Genomic DNA, 22,983 nt, shown 5'->3' on the forward strand with positions numbered 1-22,983 from the left:
CTGAAAGAAGAAAGCTAATAATAAAGGAAATCAGATTATATACAAAGAAAAGCTCAGACGATTCACAGATCTATGAAATAAGACTACTGGAGCGATAAGTACAGCAGTTAGGACTTTTGCCTTGCACACGGTCAACCAAGTTCTATTCCCAGCATCCCATGTGCATTCCTGAGTGCAGAGCCAGGAGTAACCCCTGTGCATTGCTGGGTGTGACCAAAAAGAAAAAAAAAGAGTAGAAGCCAGAAGAGAATTGAGAGATAAAACTATAAAAACTCAGCAAAATGAACACCTCACCAAGAACACTCTAACCAGCTATATTATCATTCAGATTTGAGGGAATAATACAGAACTTCAGGGACAGGCAAAAAGCTTATTAAATGTATAGTTTTGGAATTAATCAGCAAGAAGTGTTAAAGGAGTTTCTTTAAAAGGCCAGACTAACTCCTCAGCATTTGGCATGGAGTATGGCATTCACTCATAGAGCTTATAGCTGCTCACTATTAAATTAAGAATGGTTTGTAGGGACCTGAGCAACAGCAAAGTGGGCAAAGGGGCTTCCTTGCATACAACTAACCCAGTCTCAATCCATGGCTCTCTATATGGTTCCCTGAGCACCTCCAGAAGTGATCCCTGAGCATAAAGTTAGGAGTAATCCCTGAGCCCTTACAGGTATGGTCCAAAACTAAAGGAAAACTTGGTCTGCTTATTCCTACCCTGATAATGGAGTTTATACATTCACTATAATAAATTAACATTTTATTTGTATGGAATATTATGTACCTGATCAATTTTTAATATCATAAACATTTTATTAAAATTCTTTACTTTTTAATAAAAACACTCAAGCGGTATCTATAATATTTTTAACATAAACCTCGTATCCCCTTTCTTAGGATAAAACATACTCTTGTATTTCTGTAGGCCTGTTCAGATTCTCCCCTTAATTATTTTAACTCTCTTCACTCATACAAAATTTTGTATGTGTAGGGCTTATCTATTTCATGCAAATATTAATGTTTATTGGCAAAAAAATTTATAACATTCATTCTTTAAATTTACATATATATGAAAATAGATATATTTGAAAAAATTTACTTTAATAATTTTCTTTTGATTTAAAAATTTGTGATAGTTTAGGATATTCATTTATGTTTGCAGTTGTGATCACTTCCAGAATTAACATTTTAAAAAGAGAGTGTTGTCCCAAATATCAGATAAAAAGAAATCTAGTAAGAGAACAACAAATGGTCAAAACATCTAACTGAATATTTTATCTATAGAACTGAGTTTACATGGGAGAATGGGGACTGAGGGACCCTGGTGAATGTAAGCAGTCTCTCTAGTAGATGACTGTGGTGTTGAAATGAGTTCCCATGTAAATAATTAATAATATTGTAAATACTGGTACCTCAATAAACATTGTTTTTATAAAATGGAATACATGAAAGCTTGCCAAAATAGAGAACTAAGCACCTGTTAATTATCGTTTGGGATGTGACCAAAAACAAAAAAATCATTTGAAGACTAAACATATAGTATGTTAATATTAAGTTATAAATAATATGCTATGGACAGTATTATTGGACTCACGTAAGATATCTATACACATAGAGAAAAGACACCAGTGGAGATTCAAAAGTTTCAGCAACATCAGGGAGACATTATTAATTTTTTCTTGTATTAGATAATTACTCATACATATATATATATTTATCATTGAAAGTTTAGAGGATAAATAAAATCATCCATAATTAGAGATGCTCTTTTTACTTACTTTAACACTGCCTGGAGAAAATTTAATATAACATGAATGTCATCTTCATTATGAATATTTTTTTCATTTATTCTTGGTAGTAAAAGTAGGAAATCCCAGATATAGGGTTGCTGATGAAGGCTTTCCAGTTTCAGTATTACTTCCTCAGTCTTATTCAGATCCATCTTTTAGAAATAAAAAAGAACAATGCATAATAACATAAAATCTCTATAAGTAAAGATTCATGCTTGGTGTGTCATTACTTTGAGTAGAAATTTTGATATTAATTCTGTTGTTCTTTTAAAAAAATTTGAAATATAGGCACAAAAGAGAGACATAGACACAATGATTTTGTAAACACGTGATTATTTCAGGAATTCTTCTCTTTTGTCCAGACTCTACCACTCCACTGAAATTATGACAAAAAATTGCTGAACCTAACCATAACTAGTGTCAACAATTGAACGTCATACTTCTTTTTTCAGAAATTACTAACATCCCTCTCTATCACTGCTCCCAAAGAGCTTTAGTTGGAGCGCAATCAGTTGTATTTCTGTCTGGAGAAAGTAAACAATGATTTTAAAGACTATTTTTACAACACAGTCATGGAATAAAACAAAACGGATAATAATCACTTTTACTGATTACTACTAAAAGAGAGACAATGAGGGTAGGGAAAGAGAGAGGGAGAGGGACAGAGGAGGAAGAATAATTAGAAAAGGAAGGAAAAGAAGAGGAAGAAAGAAGAAGAAAGAGGAGAGGCAGAAGGAGAAGGAGGAAGAGAAGGAGAAGGAGAAGGAGGGAAGAAGAGGAAGAGGAAGAAGAAAAAGAAGGAGGAGGAGGAAGAGGAAGAGGAGGAGGAGGACGACGACGACGAGGAGGAGGAGGAGAAGAAGAAGAGAAGAAGAAGAAGAAGAAGAAGAAGAAGAAGAAGAAGAAGAAGAAGAAGAAGAAGAAGAAGAAACACTGACCTGTAATAGCACCCAACCCAACCCTTTCTCTACTCATAATTAGCTATACTCTGAAGTCCTCAATGTGACTCGAATATTAATTTGGTGGTGACACAATTAAACTCACAATAGGTGGTAATATTCACTGTAGCATTGTATCACTGTCATTCCATTGTTCATTGATTTACTCGAGTGGGTGCCAGTAACATCTCTATTCCTCCCAACCTTGGGATTTAAGCAGCCTCTCCTTATTTGTCTTTCCCAATGATTGGAGGCTCTTTCAGGTTAATAATTGTAATATTATCCTGGATTTAAACTGGATCAAAAATGAGAAGGCTAAAGTTATACTCTGTAATCATTAATTTCATGACTATTAGGTATCAGTTGTAGTGTATCTCTTCCTTATGTAATGGATGAAGGGCTAAAGCTGTCTTCCTGTAGGATCTTACATATTTTCCCCCTTTTTTGCACATTTTTATTTGATTCACCATGAGATACGTGGTTAGAAAGTTGTTCATGATTGAATTACAATCAGACAATCTTTCAACAAGATGAGTGATTCCTTATAGTTCAAAATTATGGCTTTAAAATTATGTTGTCAAAATGGTAAATGCTTAAATGCTAAGGAACACTAAACAGAATAGTGAAGTGGTGAAAGGACATGAGGAAAACCACAATTTTAGCTAAGTATTGTTAGCTTAGTGTGTGTAACAGATTTTCAGATTATTCTAGGTATCTGGGGTTTCATGAACTGAGGGTGACAAAGTTTCAAATAAAATATGACCATGGGTCTCCCTGCATCTTTCTGAGTGAAATTACATTGAGACACTCAATACCTCAGAAACTTATTCAATCCCTTCTATTTACTCCTCTGAACTACTCCTACTCCAAATGTTGCATTCTAATATAGTAAATGAAACTTTAAAGAAGCATCGTCAGCTTTTTTCCATTGGAAGAATCAATTCACTACTTGAATTGAATTGTACCTCCCACCATAAACTATACCCTAGCATAATACAGAATTATTTCATTTTATAGGAGGTGGTTAGTGAATCTTCTCAACCATGGAGGGCATAGAGCATGCTCCATTCATTATTCTTAAAGATGTCAACATAGCTTATGTGATACTTTAAATCATCTGTTATTTGAGTTCATCTTTTCCAATATTTTTTGTTACCTGCATGAGTCTCCATTCCTAGGGTCAATAAATTGATATTTCCATTAGCAAAACCCAAAGTTTTATGAACTCCACTCTCCAACTACCAATCCCCTCTTCTTCCCTCCAGCATCTAACTCTAGAAAATCCTGAGTCCTACTATAACCCATAAGCACCCATGTTCATGTGCAGTAGAAACAGAAAGATAGCTTCCCTATAAATTACCACTCAACTGTTTCCTCTTTTAGATTCTCATATATTCTCTGGAAAAGTATCCAACTCCAATTACATTTTTCAATGTGTCTAATCCATATTTTAATCCTCACAGCTAAAGAGACTTAGGAAAATATGCAGTGGTGCCAACAGAGTATGCTAAATTATTTCATAGTCATATACTCTAGCCATCAAGGATGACCTCAAAAACAGGAGAACAGCAGTACTGGTAGATGCGGCAGAAGCTGGGAAAAGCATTCGTAATGCCCGCCTGTCCTTCACCAACTACAAAACCAAGATGACTGCCCTCCGACACCATGATGGATCTATCACATCTTCCAGAAGGGCAATGGAGAAGATTATTCATGACTTCTACTCAGATCTCTTTAATAGCCACGTCCACTTGCTCACATACCAGATACCACATGATGGATATGTCGTTCCCAATGTTCTCCCTTCCGAAATCCAACATGCCATCTCGTCGGTAAAGAAACAAAGAGCACCTGGCCCAGACAAGATCAGACCTGAACACCTGAAGAACTTACCATCAGTACTCATCAATACATTCGCTCGGCTCTTCACACGCTACCTGTCTGAATGCAAGATTCCATCCCAATGGAAAACCAGGAGGACTGTACTACTATACAAGAAGGGAGACATCCACGACATTGGCAACTATCGCCCAATCTGCCTATTGTCTGTCGTCTACAATCTGTTCACTCAAGTCATCCTGAATAGGATTAGCAGAACACTAGATGAAGGACAATCGTGTGAACAAGCCGGATTCCGAAAAGGATTCAGTAACATCGACCATATCCACACGATTACTAAGCTCATTGAGGTTTCTCGGGAGTTCAAAATGCCGCTCTGTCTAACGTTCATTGATTTAAAGAAGGCCTTTGATTCTGTTGAGACGGAAGAGGTCATAGAAGCCCTAGCCAATCAGGGCATACAAACTCAATACATCAGGATCCTTCGTGAGCTCTACTGCGGATTCACTACCAAGATCTCACCATTCTACAAAGAAGTAATCATTCATATCAAGAGAGGGGTTCAGCAGGGTGATACCATTTCACCAAAACTCTTCAGTGCCACCCTCGAGAACATCATGCGACGAATAGAATGGGAAAGCATGGGAGTGAAGATAGATGGTCGGCAACTACACCACCTCTGCTTTGCTGATGACATCGTTCTAATAACACCAAACATCAGCCAAGCGGCACAAATGCTGAACGACTTTGACCGTGAGTGTGGAAAGGTAGGACTACAGCTGAATCTTACGAAGACAATGTTTATGAGAAACAGCCTTGTTCCTGATGCTCCATTCACTCTCAACGGAACCACCATCTCCGAATGCAACAGTTATATACACCTAGGTCGAGAAATCAACATGATGAATGACCTGGCACCTGAGTTGCGCAGGAGGAAGAGAGCAGCTTGGAATGCCTTCAAGAACATTGAAGAAATAACTGAAAGGACAAAGACCTCCAGCTATGAGCACATCTCTTTGATACCACTGTTCTTCCTGCATTAACATATGCCTCAGAGACCTGGACCCTACAAAAACAGGATGAGAACGCTATTCGGGTCTCTCAAAGAGGAATCGAAAGAGCTATGCTTGGAATATCACAATTCACTCAAATGAGAGATAGAAGGCCCTCCCGTTGATCGTCGATTTGCTCGAGCGGGCCCAGTAACGTCTCCATTGGAGACTTTGTTGTTACTGTGTTTGGCATATCGAATACTCTCGGTAGCTTGCCGGGCTCTCCAAGACGGGCAGAGGAATCGAACTTGGATCGGCCATGTTGGCCGCTTGTAAGGCAAACGCCCTACCGCTGTGCTATCGCTCCGGAGTTCTGATCTTCGTCAACGCTCAAGAATCAGGGACGCTGTCTCATTTGCCAAGACATCAAAAATCAGATGGGCTGGACACGTAATGAGGTTTACAGACAACCGCTGGACTAGAGTCATTACAGATTGGATTCCATGGGACATCAAAAGATCACGTGGACGCCCACCTACAAGATGGTCAGACTTCTTCATCAAGACCCTGAATGATCGGTTTGAGGCTCTGCATGTTCCTAGAAAGAACAGATACCATTGGGCTACGCTAGCACGCAACCGGGATGAATGGAGACGTTACTGGCACCCGCTCGAGTAAATCGATGAATAACGGGGATTAAGTGATTAAGTGATACTCTAGAACCGTCTTAGTGTTCCAAGAACTGCACCCCATTGTGGCAATGAAAAACATCTTTTCACATTTTATCTAGGAGGCAAAATTTCATACATTAATTAAAATTTATTTAATTAATTTAATTAAATTAATTTAATTTAATTTAAAAGTAAGTAAGTAAAGGCCCTCCTGTTGATCGTCGATTTGCTCAAGCGGGCCCAGTAACGTCTCCATTGGAGACTTTGTTGGTACTGTGTCTGGCATATGGAATACTCTCGGTAGCTTGCCGGGCTCTCCGAGAGGGGCGGAGGAATCGAACTCGGATCAGCCATGTTGGCTGCGTGGTAGGGCATCTGCCTTGCACGCAGCCAACATGGCCGACCCGAGTTCGATTCCTCCGCCCCTCTCGGAGAGCCCGGCAAGCTACCGAGAGTATTCGATATGCCAGTCACAGTAACAACAAAGTCTCCAATGGAGACATTACTGGGCCCGCTCGAGCAAATTTAATTTAATTAAAATAAATTTTATTAATTGATTTAATTAAAATAAATTTAATTTACTAAATTACTTTTTAAAAATTAAAAAGATTTTCAATTTGGTGGGAAGAACACCTAACTGTGCTTAGGAAATCTCCCTGTCTCTGTGCACGAAAGTGATTCTATGTGATTTTAGGAATTTGAAGCAATGTCATCTGCGTCTAAGCAAATGACTTATCCCCTCTACTATCTCTCTGGTTCATGGCTATGCATCCAAAACAAATGAAAAGTTTTGTGCCAGCTCAGATAGAGAAGGGAGCACCAAATAAAGGGTGCTGGGAAGATCTGCCCAAGATGGGAGATGCATGCTGAAAGTAGTCTATAGACAGAACATGATTGCCACCCAATGTCTCTTCTGCAGACCCAGCACCCAAAAGGAGAGATAGAACAAAAGGGAATGACCTGCCACAGAGGCAGGGTGGGATGGGGGATGGGAGGGGTGGGAAGAATACTGGGATTGGTGGGGGTGGAGAATGGGCACTGGTGGTGAGATGGGTACTCGATCATTGTATAACTGAAACCCAAGCACAACAACTTGTAAGTCTACAACTGTACCTCATGGTGTTTCACTAATAAAAAATAAATTAAAAAAAAAAGTTTTGTGCCATTATGGGTGTTTGATCATTGTGTGATCGTACCCCAAACATGAAAGCTTGTTACTATCTCACGGTGATTCAATGAAATTCAAAGAAGAAGTTATGTGCCATTAAAGCCAAACAATAATTGATTAAGGACCTTGACATCAGACCTGAATCCATAAGTTGCACTGAGGAAGATATAGGAAGACCTCCTCCACATTGAAGCTAGAGGTTTCAATAGGCATGGAGTCAATGCCATTGTTCAAGCAAACAGAGAGAGATAAACATTAAATTAAGAAGCTTCTACACCTCAAAGAAGTAGTGACCAAAATACAAAGATACCCCACAGATTGAGAGAAAATATTTTCACAACATTTATCTAATAAAAGGCTAATATTCAAGATATAAAGTACTGATAGAACTTTACAAGAAAAAAGTCCAACTCTATCAAAAAATGGGAACAAGAGATGAAAAGAAAATTCCTCGCAAATAAAAAAAACATATGCATAACCCAAATGCATATGGAAAAATACGCTCTGCTTCACTATTCATTGGGAAAACGCAAAAAAAAAACCCAAAACCCAAGAATGAGGTATCAGTTCAACCACAGAAACTGGACCACATCAAAAAGAACAAAGACAACCAGTGTTACATGGGAGTGGGGGGAAAGGGACTCTCATTCACTGCATGTGGGAATGTCAACTGGCCTAGACTTTCTGGAAAACAAAATAGACACTCCTCAAAAAACTAGAAATTGAGTTTCTATTTGACCCAGCAATTTTACTTCTTTGAATATATCCCCAAGAACCCAAGAACACTACTTAGAAGAGACAATTTTACTCATATGTTAATTGTAGCATTAGTCACAAAAATCAAACTCTGGAAACAACCCAAGTGCCTGAGAACTGGATAAAGAAATTATGGTGCATATACAGAATGGAATATTACTCAGCTGTAAGATAAAATAACATCATGCAATTTGCTGCAGCTGAATGAAGCTGGAGAGTATCTTGCTGAGTGAAATTAGTCAGAAGGAGACCACAGACTTAGAATAGCCTCCCTCATGCAGTATATAAAGAAACATGGTAGCAAAAAAAAAATGACTAAAGAAAATAGAAATGAAGAATATGGGGCTGGAGTGATAGCACAGCAGGTAGGGCGTTTGCCTTGCACGTGGCCAACCCGTGTTTGATTCCCAGCATCCCACATGGTCCCCTGAGCACCACCAGGAGGGATTTCTGAGTGCAGAGCCAGGAGTAACTCCTGAGTGTCGCCTGGTATGACGAAGAAAGAAAGAAGGAAGGAAGGAAGGAAGGAAGGAAGGAAGGAAGGAAGGAAGGAAGGAAGGAAGGAAGGAAATGAGAAATTGTGTTCTTCAGTGGGCAGCTTCTATGGGGGGGGGGGGCGGGGGGGGCAGTGGAAGTGGGATGATCAGGGCAGTGTTTGCTGATGGTTGAGGAGGAGGAATAGAACTGGGAAGAGAACAGTACAATAATGGTGGACAGAAGTGGCCAACCAGGAGGAGGAGGGAGTACTGAAAGTAGGGGATATATAAAAAGTGTTGCACATGAAAGCCTATAGCACTGCAAGCCATAGTGACAAAAATGTATTTTAAAAGTGCCTGTCATAGAGGCAGGCTTGTGGGTAGGTGGAAACTGAGTACATTGGTGGAGGAAATTAGACACTGATAAAAAAAAAATTGGTGTTGCAATAGTGTATGCCTGAAACCCAATCATAAATAATTTAGTAATTCAGTGATTAACTTTTAAGGGATTGATTGCCAAACACTTAAATTTCAGACAGGAATCATATAGTCTTTAAGCCCAAGGCTATCAAAACTCATCTTTTTATTTTTTCTATGCCCAATACTTAAATAAGAACTTAAAAATTAGTAATCTTGAGTTATGTTTTCCTATTACAAATATAGACTGTTCATAAGGTTACTAAGAATCAAATCAATAGAAATATATGTTTGATATATATGTATATATATTTGTGTGTATGTGTATATATATGTTAGATTTTAAATTCGCAGCTTTTACTCAGCCATTCAGTCTCTGATTATTAAAAGTAAAATTTTGTTAAGATACTTACTGTTAAAAAACTGGAACTGGAAGACGGATCTGTAATAAATAAGATTTCAAATGCATTAGTTCAATCAACAATATAATTATTTTGCTGAGTGCCTATTCTACTAAATTCAAAACAACCATAACAATGTCCTGACCCAAGAGTACATAATTGAAGAATAAATCCAGAATGAGCTAATGCTCACCACTTTACCACCAATGCTAACTAAAGAATAAACCTGAAAGGAGCCAGTAACTTCTGATATCCAAAACACTGATTGCATATAGTTTCATCTGAAATTACTTAATTTCTTTTTAAATCATTTAATACTTTACCAATCTCTTAAGACACTGAGAAAATGTAGGGCTAGATTGGAAAAGTGAGGGAAAATAAAAAACAAAGAAAATGATTAAAGAGGGAAAGAAAATGAAATTTTCATATTCCAAACTCTATTTGGAATCATACTACAACATAATATGAAATAAATACTGGTCTCCCTCCACAGATCTTACCACAGAGTTATTAAACTTCCTTGATTTTCTTAGAGGCAAGACTGTAAATTATAAGAGAACATGCTGTGCAATTTACAACTGTGGGAAAACTTCAACCTTTTAAAGTCAAGACTGAATGTTCTCGGGAATCCTGCATGACTCTGAGGCAGATTGTCTGGACCTCAGCCCTACATAAGAGCATGCAAACACATGATGGCACTAAGCTGCAACTGTGCTGATATGCCTCACAAAAAGAGTTAATGCTATTAATAAATCACCGAAACTGGGCTGCTGGGGAGAGGAAAAGTAAGGATATAAAGTTAGTGACTGAGAAGTAACATGACCTTGGAGTTCTCGGTCTCCTGCATTTCTTTAGGACCACTACACCCAGGTCCCAGCACCCCCTCTTGTTCATCTGCATGTGAAGCACAACCCCTTCTTAAGGACAAAAGACTGCAAGGATCCTCAGTATCAGTTCATGAAACACTTTCTAAGGTGCTTGTAAGCAAATGAGTGACTCTTGACATATAATGCTGAACTTATATTAAGTATATATAATGCTTAATTTATTATTACTTTTGTTGAGGTTTGAGAGTGTAAATGTTTATGTTTGGGGACATACTGTTACTACACGACTCCCACTAGCAAACTCCTCCACCACAATCAATAGTTATTAATGCAGCTTGTAGGCGAGGACTCTTGGCTATGTACAGAAGAGTAGTTGGTAGCTTCACTCTGTCTGATGTAGGCAGGCAGGTAGACAGGGAGGTCTCCCACCCCTCATCCCCACCCTCCAAGGCAATGGCCAATGTCAATGAATTTCCTGGGAAATAATAATATCAATATCCCTGAAGTTACAAAATGCCAGCTTTGCAGAAAACAGGACCAAAGGCTTCACCTGGCATCAGTAACAGACCCAGAGAAGGCTGGCCCCGCTACAGAGGTGATGGACTTCAGTGGAGACAGGAACTGCATTCAAAGACTTGAAGAAGATTTACCAAAGCTATTTGCCAAACCCCCACCACCATCAGAAAACTCCAGACCAGGCAACCCTGAGAATATGCATATAAAAGCCAGTCTTTTTTTTTTTTAACTGAATCACCATGAGATACAGTTACAAAGCTTTCATGTTTGAGCTTCAGCCATACAATGATCGAACATCCATCCTTCCACCAGTGCACATTTTCCACCACCAATGTCCATAGTATCCACCATCCCAGTCCTCTCCCTGCCTCTGTGGCAAACAATTTCCCCAATAAACTGTCTCTACTTCTGGGTATTATAGTTTGCTCAAATTTTCCCACCACCATTCAAGCCTGCCTATCAGTGACAGACTCTAGATAAGTTATTTTCTATTGCTCACTTTGAATATGAGAGGTCGCGCTTCTGGAATTCTAATATTGTAAATGGTTGGGGTCCAGAGACATCTCTGTAGGGCGCTAATCCATTTGGGGATTCAAGCCCGTCTTAAAGGCCTCTCAAGGCATCTTTTGGAGAAGGCCAAGCTCTCTCTCAAGCACATTATGTTAGATCTGCTTCTCCGGAGAACTGCCATGACAGGCTTTGTGGCCTCCGAGTGACTTAGGCCCCTTCCGGGAACAAGAAACTAGTTCATTTCTGATAAACAAGGGTGAAGGGTCACAAAGTGTTAAAGCAGGAAAACCAGATGCTTTTGTCAAAGATTAGGTCCTTGAATGAGATTAAGTCTCTGGAATGTAACTGCCAGGAAGTGGGCTGGATGTTGTGGGCCAAAACAACAACAAAAAATACATGTACTCTTTAGGTAATAGAAATTTGCTGAGTAATGCTTACTTGCTAAAATGAAAGTATAAAAACTTGCTGAACCTAGTGCTCTGGGTCCTTGTTAAAAGCCCCTGCGCCGAGCTATACTTGGACCCTGGCTAGCTGGAATAACAAACCTCGCTATGTGATTCGCACTATCGGCTCTGTTCTCTGTCCTTGACGGGTGGTCAACTCCAGACTCTCTCTCTCTCTGTCTCTGTCTCTGTCTCTCTCTCTCTCTCTCTCTCTCTCTCTCTCTCTCTCTCTGTCTCTCTCTCTCCCCCCCTCCCTTTCTCTCTCCCCCCTCCCACTTTCTCTCCCTCCTCCTTTCAAAAACCTCCAAATAAAATCTGTTTTACCTCACTGCTCATCTATGCCTGAAATTCTTTCCTGCAAGACCAGACAAGAATCCAGTAACAGGGATCAACTCCATACCTAGAAGACTAAGTGGACCTCAGGTGTGGTTTGACCTGGTGGGGCTGGCTGTAAGGATGGAGGTGGACATCTGGCCAGTATAAAACAGGGGATCATCTCAGACTTTAGCCGCCCTAGGCTTCCCAGTGACTCCCAAAGTGGGAGAGGCAGATCCAGAGAAAGTGATCATCTCACTCTCCTCCTGCCTTACATAAGCCACCTGTGGGGTCCACCAACTTCACACATAGATCTTTAAGAACTATATTCATTCTAATTTCTACATTGAGAGATTTGAAAATAAAAATGCTTAATAGTGAAAATATATATATGCTCTACCCCAAAAATAAAATTGTTTTGACACCAAATGCTAATTATCAAAGATCAGAATTAAACATTGTTAACATAGGAAAATAAAGTCAAGAACAAGAGTGAACCTGTGTGGTGTGGTGTGATGTGTGTGTGTATGTGTGTGTGTGTAAGATAAGGCATATGTCTTTAAATAAGTGAAAAGAAAACAGCAATAAAAGTGGAAAGAAGGCATTTAGGCAGGCAAAGTGAAGACTCACCACAGACACACTGAAAAACCTGTGCAACCCAAGAAACTTTGAAGTACACAAAGTACCTAAGGTGGAAATCCAATCACAATGGACATACTTGCTCAAGATAGTAGACTTCCACCAAGAAAAACATGCCTTTCACTGTGATCCACAATGGCAGCCTACCAGCATTAAGAAAACTAAAATATAAATAGAATTTTAAGATGATTTTTGTTTATCAAATCTCACGAGGGACCACCAAAATCTGTCTCTAAAAAGAGGCACTTAAAATTTAAAATTTAAAGAGGTATTTAAAATTTTTAAAATTCACTTGCCTGGACTCTTGGATCTTTCTTTCCAAACATTGTGTAAACGTTTTGCTTTGTCCATAATTTCATAGATATCTTTAGCAAAGTCCTGTATCTCTTTTAAGAAAACCAGGTTGTTGACCTTCTTGTGATTGTCCGTTGCAGTCCAGGATGTGGATGAACTTTAAATAAACAGAACAAATATCACATTAATTAAAACTCTACAGGAATGTTTTCTCAATATTTATTTTTTTACATTAAAAACCATCCAGTACGCCTCCTCCAGATGGAATCCCGGTGACCAGAAGCCTCTACAAGCATAGCTTGAATATGCGGGACCCAGGACTTTTCCTCCAAACTGCCAGGACCTTCCTGGCTCCCAGGTAACCTCTGATTCCAGAAGTCATACCCACAACCCTCCCCCCAGCGCCATCTTTACAGCACACCACCGCAGAGAAGAAAGGCTGCGGGGGGGGGGGGGGGGTCTCCACAGCTCCCAGAGAATGCACCAGGTCCCAAAAAGAGCCGAGATCACCCGGAAGTCCCAGATGGGGTAGGTGCTGCATCCCGCCTCCTCCAGATGGAACCATGGTGACCAGGAGCCTCTACAAGCATAACTCAAGTATGCGGAAACCAGGACTTTTCCCCCAAACCATGCAGCCGCTTACGCAGCCACGTAACATCTCCCTATATACAAAGTAATCAATGGAAAGTAAATCATCCAACGTTTCTCCCTGAAAACCAGGCTAAACTCTTATACAAACCACAACACCCAATAGGAGAGAGAGAACAAAAGGGAATGCCCTGTTACAGAGACAGGGTGGGTTGGGGGAGTGGGGGGTGGGAGGGTTACTGGGATCTGCGGTGGTGGGAAATGGTCACTGGTGGAGCGATGGGTATTCAAAATAAATAAATAAATTTTTTTTAAAAATTTTTAAAAATCATTCAGTAATTTTATTTGCATTATAATATTAAAAATGATTCTACATGATCATCTTTCACAAGGCAGAATGGAATAATGAGTCCAATATTTTGGGAGTTGTCTCAATGGATAGTTGGATAGTAGTATAACGTTCTTGAGAAATAGCAACAATTAATTATACAACTCAGCTTTTGGATATCCTTTGATATTTGTTTACCACAAAAGTGGATGTATGGAAGTAAAATTACTTTATCATTATAGATTTAGTTTTCAATATGTAACCAAAGAAAGTTAATATAAATACTTCTAATAGTCTATCTGGTAAAATTAATTGGCTTTTCTCAAATTTAAAGGAACAGAGTCAAGTGAGATGAACCACTGAATATCTTCTATAAAGTGGACACAGTGTTAGTATTATAATATTCATATTAATCATTCTAAAAATTGCAGAGAAGTTGTGGTCTGGTCTGCATAGTGGACTATCCTTCATATTCTGTAGTCCAGTTTTCTTAAAATTACATTTGCAATTCTTAAATCTCAACTCTGTAGTTTGATCACTGTCATATGGCTATAATGTATGGAGCCACAGCATATGCTATTGTTTCTATGGGTAAGGCATTTGCCTTGCACACGGCTGACATGGCCGAGCTGGGTTCGATTCCTCCATCTCTCTCGGAGAGCCCAGCAAGCCACTGAGAGTGTTTGGCCCACACGGCAAAGCCTGGCAAGCTTCCCATGATGTATTCAATATACCAAAAACAGTAACAACAAGTCTCACAATTTGTTGTGAGACGTTACTGGTGCTCGCTCGAGCGTATGGATGAACAACAGGAGGACAGTGCTACACTGCTAATCACCATGAAATACACAATTACAAAGCTCTCATGATCAGGTTTCAGTCTGAAACACCCATCCAAGATCAATACTTTTATACAGCCACAGACATTAAGATGTCTTTACAGAATTACTTATCATAGCACTATCATTCATACGTAGTGGACAGTTTTTTCCATCTGGTACCTTACTTGTATTAAAAGAATGTATAAGGGGTATGGCGCTGCCAGCAGGTCAATCTGTACCTGGAGGCGACTGCATCAGTAACCTGATGTCACCGTCAGACTTTCAGATACCCCAAAATTGCTGCTGTGCCTTTGGCCAGACCACAAAAACTTGGGACAAAGTTTACCAAGAAAGTAAACAGCCAAAAGTTAGGTATGTGGGAGACACACCCACAAACCACCTCTGGCTCAGCTGTATAATTGGAGGCATGGCCTCTCTGGTTCCCGATTGAACTGCATAATGGCCATGATCTCAGAGACTCAGAAACGAATCTCAGAACCCAGTGGCTTTTGGCAGAAATGCATCCTGTTCCTGCAGTAGGTTACTGGCGCTGGGCCACTCCAGGTGGGAATAGGTTTTGTGCCTTGGCCTGTTCCCCCTGGCGGCCTAGTGACCACCATCCTCCAGAAGCCACTGGACAGTCAGGTTTGGGCCTGCAGTGATGACACACACGGAGCCTGACCAGCTGGGGGTGGAACCGGCCCTTTCCTCCCCATCCCAATGAGAACCCAAGTCGCCGCCTACAAATGGCCTCTCTGGCTCCTGATCAAGCTGATTAATGGCCATGATCCCAGAGACTCAGAACAAATCTCAAAACCCAGCAGCTTTTGGCAGAAATGCATCTGGACTGCATACACAGCCATGGTTCCAAAGGCAAAAGGACTTAATCCAGAGCCTGGCAGCTTGTGTCAGAAAAGTGAACGAACCATGCATTAAACTACGGCGCCATGTCTCCCTAGGAGGGAAAGGGTGTTGCTCCCTTTCGCATTTCTCTGCCCCCCCCACCCCCCAGGAGCAAGGTGGCTGTCGCCTCAAAGCTTATTGGAAAGTCAGGTATGAGCCGGCGGTGACAGGGCAACTGCAGTCTCCTAGGAAGAGGTATGGTACCAGCTCGTCCTTCACGCCCTACCAAGGTTACGAGTTGCCCCCCACAAATGGCTCTCTGGCACGGCCATGGCTCCAGAGGCAAAAGGACTTAATCCAGAGAGCCTGGCAGCTTGAGGCAGAAAAGTGAATAGACCATGCGTTAAACTATGGCGTCATGCCTCCCCAGGAGGGAAAGGGTGTTGCTCCCTTCCACCTTTCTCTACCCTCCCCCCTCCGGCAGCAAGGCGACTGCCGCCTCAAAGATGGTTGGAAAGCCAGGTATGAGCCGGCAGTGACAAGGCAACTGCAGTCTCATGGGAAGGGGGACGGTATCAGCTCATCCATCACGCCCTACCGAGGTCACAAGCTGTCCCCAATAAGCGGCGCTCTGGCACAGCCATGGCTCCAGAGGCAGAAGGACTAAATCCAGAGCCTGGCAGCTTGTGTCAGAAAAGTGAATGGACCATGCATTAAACTATGGCGCCATGCCTCCCTGGGAGGGAAAGAATGCTGCTCCCTTTCGCCTTTTCCCCTCCCCCAGGGCTCAAGGTCTATTCACTTTTCTGGGAGAAAGACGGAAGGGAGCAACACCCTTTCTCTCCCGGGGAGGCATGGCGCCATAGTTTAATGCATGGTCCATTCACTTTTCTGACACAAGCTGCTGGGCTCTGGATTAAGTCCTTTTGCCTCTGGAGCCATGGCCGTGTATGTGGTCCAGATGCATTTCTGCCAAAAGTCTCTGGGTTTTGAGATTTGTTTCTGAGTCTCTGGGATCATGGCCATTAATCAGCTTGATCAGGAGCCAGAGAAGCCATTTGTAGGCGGTGACTTGGGTTCTCGTTGGGATGGGGAGGAAAGGGCCGGTTCCACCCCCAGCTGGTCAGGCTCCGTGTGTGTCATCACTGCAGGCCCAAACCTGACTGTCCAGTGGCTTCTGGAGGATGGCGGTCACTAGGCCACCAGGGGGAACAGGCCAAGGCACAAAACCTATTCCCACCTGGAGTGGCCCAGCGCCAGTAACCTACTGCAGGAACAGGATGCATTTCTGCCAAAAGCCACTGGGTTCTGAGATTCGTTTCTGAGTCTCTGGAATCATGACCGTTAAGCAGTTCAATCGGGAACCAGAGAGGCCATGCCTCCAATTATATAGCTGAACCAGAGGTGGTTTGTGGGTGTGTCTCCCACATACCTAACTTTTGGCTGTTTACTTTCTTGGTAAACTTTGTCCCAAGTTTTTGTGGTCTGGCCAAAGGCACAGCAGCAATTTTGGGGTATCTGAAAGTCTGACGGTGACATCAGGCTGCTGATGCACTCACCTCACAGGTACAAATTTACCTGCTGGCAGCACCATACCCCCTACTTTTTCTCAATATTTAAATTATATAATACTCAATGCCAATTCATGGTCAGCCCATTTATATACCAACAGTTGCTCTAAGAGCTATTGATAAGGATCCAAAATGGAAATTATTTTTAAAATGTCACTAATTTAAAATTAGAAATTTTCTCTCAATTTTTTATTCAGTGATTAACTATTCTACATATTTATTAGTAATTACTTTTTCAAAATGATCTAATGTTATATGGCATCCCCATATAAAGTGATGACATTAAGACACAGTCACCAGAGTAGTTGGTGTCCCTGCACAGAGACAGTAGTTAAGTAACCAAATGAGCCTCATAATTGTGAATTAAGGTAAACATGAGTTCCAGCATGGTGGGCTAAATAGAATGCTAGTGCAAAAGTGTCAGTCATCGATAGGTACTCACAATAGACCTCGAAGGAGATAAAATCTCCTTTGCAATCCAGAAAAAGTGGTACTGGGGAGGATTACTCTGGGCAGAAGAGCAATGAGAAAAGTCCCAGAGGTAAGAAGGAACTTAGGAGTGTATGTGAGGGAGGAGAGAGGGAGAGAGAAATAATAAGTAGGAATGGTAAGAGAAGGGGATGGAGAGGAGAGGAGCATCAACAGGAAAGCTAACTTGATGAAGAAACACTAGCTAATTAAATCATAGCAAGAATTTTTGGAGTTGAAGAATACATGCACTGACATCTGAGAGGTTCAAAGGGTCCCAGCAGAAATAGATGCAACTATAAAAACTCTAAAACACACTGCGCTAAAAAAGATAAAATCAAAAGATAAAAATAGACTATTGAAAGCAACAAGATCAAGAACGGAATTTACATACAAAGCAAAGCTTATGAGATCTATAAATCTATCAAATGGGACTCTACCAACTAGAACAGAATTGAGAGATATAATACAAAAGCTCAACAAAAGGAATATCTCATCACGAATACTCTATCCAGCTATATTATCATAAAGATTTGAAGAATGATACAGAGTTTCATGGATAAGAAACATCTTAGGGAATTCATAGCCTTTGAACCAGTTTTTCAAGAAATGTGAAAAATGTCTTTTGAGTGCTGAAAGTAGGTTAAGAGATAATTATGATAATTTTTCACTATATTTATTGCATACCATATTGCCAAAAGGAGAGAGAGAGGGAAAGAAAGAGAGAGAGGAGAAATGTACCCACCAGAGCACCAGAGACAGACTAGAAAGAGGGGGTTGGTGGTGAGAGAGAAATTGGGAGCACTGGTAGTGGGAAATGTAAACTGGTGAAGGAACAGGTGTTCAAACATTGTATGACTAAAACCCAATGCCAGGCACAAAAGATAAAAGTGGATTAAAGACCTCAATATCAGACCTGAATCCATAAGGTACATAGAGGAAAACGTAGGCAGAACCCTCCATGACAGTGAAGCTGAAAGCATTGAAGGATGAAACACCACTAACCAAGCAAGTGGACACAAACATAAACAAATGGGACTATATCAAACTAAGAAGTTTCTACATCTCAAAAGAAACAGTGGCCAAAATACAGAGACCCCACAGAATGGGAAAGAATATTTACCCAATACCCATCTGATAAAGGATTAATATCCAGGATATGCAAGACACTAGTAGAATTATACAAAAAAAAAAAAACCACCAACCCCATCAAAAAATGGGGAGAAGAAATGAACAGAAGCTTCCTCAAAAAAGGAAATACAAATGGGGAAAAAAGGCACATAAAAAAAATGCTTCACATCGCTAATTATCAGGGAGATGCAAATCAAAACAACAATGAGATATCATCTCACGCCACAGAGACTGGCACACATTCAAAAGAACAAAAGCAACCAGTGCTGGAGTGGATGTGGGAGAAAGGATACTCTTTCACTGCTGGTGGGAATGCCCACTAGTTTAGCCTTTCTGGAAAACAATATGGACAGTCCTTCAAAAACTAGAAATTGAGCTTCCATATGACCCCACAATACCACTTCTGGGAATATATCCTAAGGTGCAAAAAGGCACAGTGGAAATGACATCTGTACCTATATGTTCATTGCAGCACTGTTTACAATAGCCAAAAAATGGAAACAACTGAAGTGCTCGAGAACAGACAACCAGTTAAAGGAACTTTGGTACATCTACACAGCTATTAAGAGAGATGAAGTCATGAAATTTGCTTATAAGTGGATAGACACGGAGAGTATCATGCTAAGTGAAATAAGTCAGAAAAAGAGGGACAGATATAGAAGGGCTGTATTCATTTGTGGAGTATAAAATGACATAACATGAGACTGTCACCCAAAGACAGTAGATACAAGGGCCAGAAAGATTGCTGCATAATTGGAAGCCTGCCTCATGGCCGGTGGGGGGGGGGGGGGGGGGGACGGGTGGCAGGTAGAAGACAGCTGAAATAGAAAAGGGATCACTAAGAAAATGATGGATGGAGGAATCAGTCAGGATGGGAGATGTGTGCTGAAAGTAGAAAAAGGAACAAGCATAATAACCTCTTAGTATCTGCACTGCAAACCATAATGCCCAACAGTAGAGAGAAAGTATGGGAAATATTGTCTCCCATGGAGGCAGAGGGAGGGTGGAAAAGTGGGGGTATACTGGGGATATTGGTGGTGGGAAATGTGCACTAGTGGAGGGGTGGGTGTTTGATCATTGTGTGATTGTAACTCAAACATGAAAGCTTATAACTATATTTCATGGTGATTCAATAAAAAAATTTAAAGCAATGATAAACAACTTTGTAACTGTGTATCTCACAGTGATTCTATATAAATAAATAAATCTTTTTTTTTGAAAAAAGGAGAAGCTTCCTATATTGTGTCATTGAGTATGGCACTCACTAATGGTGCATATTTGTGTCCTCTACTATATTAAGAAAGGTTAAAGACATACAGTAATTAATCAGCACAAATTGACTTTACTAGATGTGCTTTTTGATAAATCTATTTGCCATTTTTGGACCAAATAATATGAAATAAATTTGTTACATGCCCTCCTAGGCAAAAAAATATCTTCATTCATGACAGGGAAGATATGATTACTCTTTTAATATCCATGTACAAAATAAAATTTAGTTCAATATATTTTAGATAGTAGAATGAAAAACTTATTTGTATAATGAGAATAGGTAGCATATTGAATTGTAATAATTATAAATTATTAAAAAATAATTTGAATTTCTTTATTTACATAGGTTAAAATTGTACAGTAATCACTACAGATTGACTTTCTAAAATTTGTTTTCTGACACTCCATTTGCCCATTCTTTAAGTTTTGTTGGAGCAAGTAATCTGAAATAACTTTGCTATATTCCTGCCAAGAGGACAGACTTGAGGGCAGCATGAGAAAGTGACATTGATGGTGGAATTGGTTGTTGGAACATTGTATGTTTGGCCTGAAACAACTCTAATAATATGAACAGCTCCATAAATCAGGATCTCTTAATTTTTAAAAAAGATTAAGTAATTATTTTGTTAAAAAGGAAAAGTCTTCTGCCTTTTTCTGGAATCCTTATTTAGAGAACTCCTTCCAAAATCTGAGAGATTCCTGCATTCTTTTCCTCTCCTTATCTTTAACCTAAATAGTCTTTTCTGAATTTTGATAATCAGACCTGCAATCCCTTGTTTTCACTCTTGATTGCCTGAGAACATGAATGCCTGAGCCTCCTATAACCTGCTCTCCCTTCCTTTCTTCCTTTGCTTCCTTTCTTTGTTTCTTCATACAATTTTCTAATAAAAATTTCTTGGCTATGTCCATTTTTGTTTCATTTGTTGCTTCCAATCTTCAGTGGCCAGAGTCAAGAATGCCTGCAGTGACAGTGGTAGGGAAATTGAGAGTGACTGCACCTTCTTCTGATGAGACAAGGCAGTTCCACGAGTCTCCATACAGAATGGAGACTCCACTAGACTCAATTGCTCATACCTTATGGACATCAAGAATCAGAGAATTTGCCTAAAACAAAATCCAAGTTCAGGAAAGAAGACTAACGTAGATTGATACTTAATCCTATTGTTCTATTTTTCCTCTTGGAATGTACTTGGTCTTCTTATATTTGAAATGTAGTAGCACTTTGCCTTATTTATAAGTAAGGAAGGCTGACAGTTCAAGTGGACCTCCTCTTTCTTTCACTTATGTTTATTCTCTTTAATTTTATGTTAAGCTTTGAGCAATTCAATTTTCTTGTAAAATACAATTAATGTAAAATTGACAAACAAAATAACCACATGATAGAAAAGAAAAAAACATTGGAAAAGAAATAATTGTTCAATTACAAGCAGTTAAATTATTAAATCTATAGTTAATAGCTAAGTGCACAACAACATTTGTCTTTGAAAGGATTTCCTGTCATCTTTAAACATAGAGCCCTGGAAGTTAATTTCTATATAAGAGGTCAGACCTGAGTGTGTTGATCAAATCATCAGTAATGTTACTCAAACTCTAGGTCAAATATGGGTGTTACTGATCAGAGGCTCCTATCCATTTACCAGATGGTGACCACATATCCATACCTCAGGCTAAACCTCCTAGAATTTTAGACATAGAATACATATGTCTGTGGCCTAATCTTTAATGGTATGGAAAATTTTACTTGGCAATTATAATTAGAAAATAATGAAAAAATTGCTATGTGACACTTTTTTAAAAATTAATTGATTGAGAGTCTGTAGTTTACAAAACTTTTTACAATAGTTTCCGTGTACATAATCCCAAAATCAAACCCATCACCAGTGTACCCACCTCCCTAACCCAAGGACCCCCAAGTTCCCTCATTCTCAATGTTCTCCCTCCCAACTCATTTGTGTGAATCATATAATTACCTTTGGACCTTTGTTGCTGCATTGCTGTGTATCCTTCAGTGCTAGACACTAGAGAGATCATTCAGTATTTGTTCCCCTCTAACTGACTTCCCTCAGCATGATAGCCTTTAATTTCATTCCTGTTTCTAACAAACTGCATAAATTTTTTCTTTCATAGAGTTGAGCAGTATTCCACTGTGTGTGTATATATACCACAATTTTTTTTATTTATAGTTGAGTATTTAGGCTTTTTCCATAACTTCCCTATTGTACAATAAACACAAGTTTGCATATATTATTTCAAATTAATTTTTGTGTGTTTTGGAATTAGGTGCCAGAAAGTAGTATCAATAGGTCACATAGTAGTTCTATTTCTGTTTATTGAATAGCCCTCCATGTTGTTTTCCATAAAGGCTGAGCCAGACGATATTCCCACCAAGACTGGATGAAAGTTACTTTCTCACCACAAACCTTCTATGCTCAGTTTACGTTTGTATGTGATGTGATATATGGTTCTTTTTTCTTTTTAACATGTGACTATCCAGTTTTTTTAGTTTTTCCACACCACTTAGTGAAGATGATTTCTTTGCTCCACTTCAAATATTTAACTCCTTTGTCATCGATAAGCTGACCAAATATCTGGAAACTTAACTCAGAACTCTCAATTATGATACATTAGTCTGCAATACCATCAAGTTTTTATTAGTATAGTTTTGTATAGTATAGTATATATAGTATATAGTATAGTATATATATACATATATGTAGTATAGTATAGTTCAAAGTTGAGAAATCAATGCCTCCCATCTTTCTCCCAAATTTAGAATTGATTTGACTATTTAGAATATTTTATTATTTCATACAAATTTTAGTACAATTTGCTCCATGTCTTTGAAAATAGTCATCAAAATTTTACTCAATATTACATTGAATTTGTATAGTATTTTAGATAGAATGGTCATTTTAATAACATTAATTGTTTCAATCATTGCAAAAGACGAGTAAGGAGAAACTGCTAAAATCT

At 39.5% G+C, this 22,983-nt stretch overlaps 1 protein-coding gene across 1 annotated transcript in view; it reads right to left on the minus strand.

The window, feature by feature from the left end:
* ABCA13 (ATP binding cassette subfamily A member 13) overlaps window positions 1–22,983 on the minus strand; it is a 461,928-nt gene that overhangs the window by 405,557 nt on the left and 33,388 nt on the right. Inside the window, exons 4-6 of the mRNA XM_056138421.1 lie at window positions 12,991–13,145; window positions 9,457–9,485; window positions 1,775–1,938 (exon numbers count right to left, since the gene is read on the minus strand). Of these exons, the coding sequence (XP_055994396.1) occupies window positions 1,775–1,938; window positions 9,457–9,485; window positions 12,991–13,145 (348 nt within the window). The remainder of the gene's footprint in view (window positions 1–1,774; window positions 1,939–9,456; window positions 9,486–12,990; window positions 13,146–22,983) is intronic.

This window comes from Sorex fumeus, unplaced genomic scaffold (assembly GCF_029834395.1).
Source record: "Sorex fumeus unplaced genomic scaffold, SorFum_2.1 ptg000128l, whole genome shotgun sequence".
NCBI lineage: Eukaryota > Metazoa > Chordata > Mammalia > Eulipotyphla > Soricidae > Sorex > Sorex fumeus.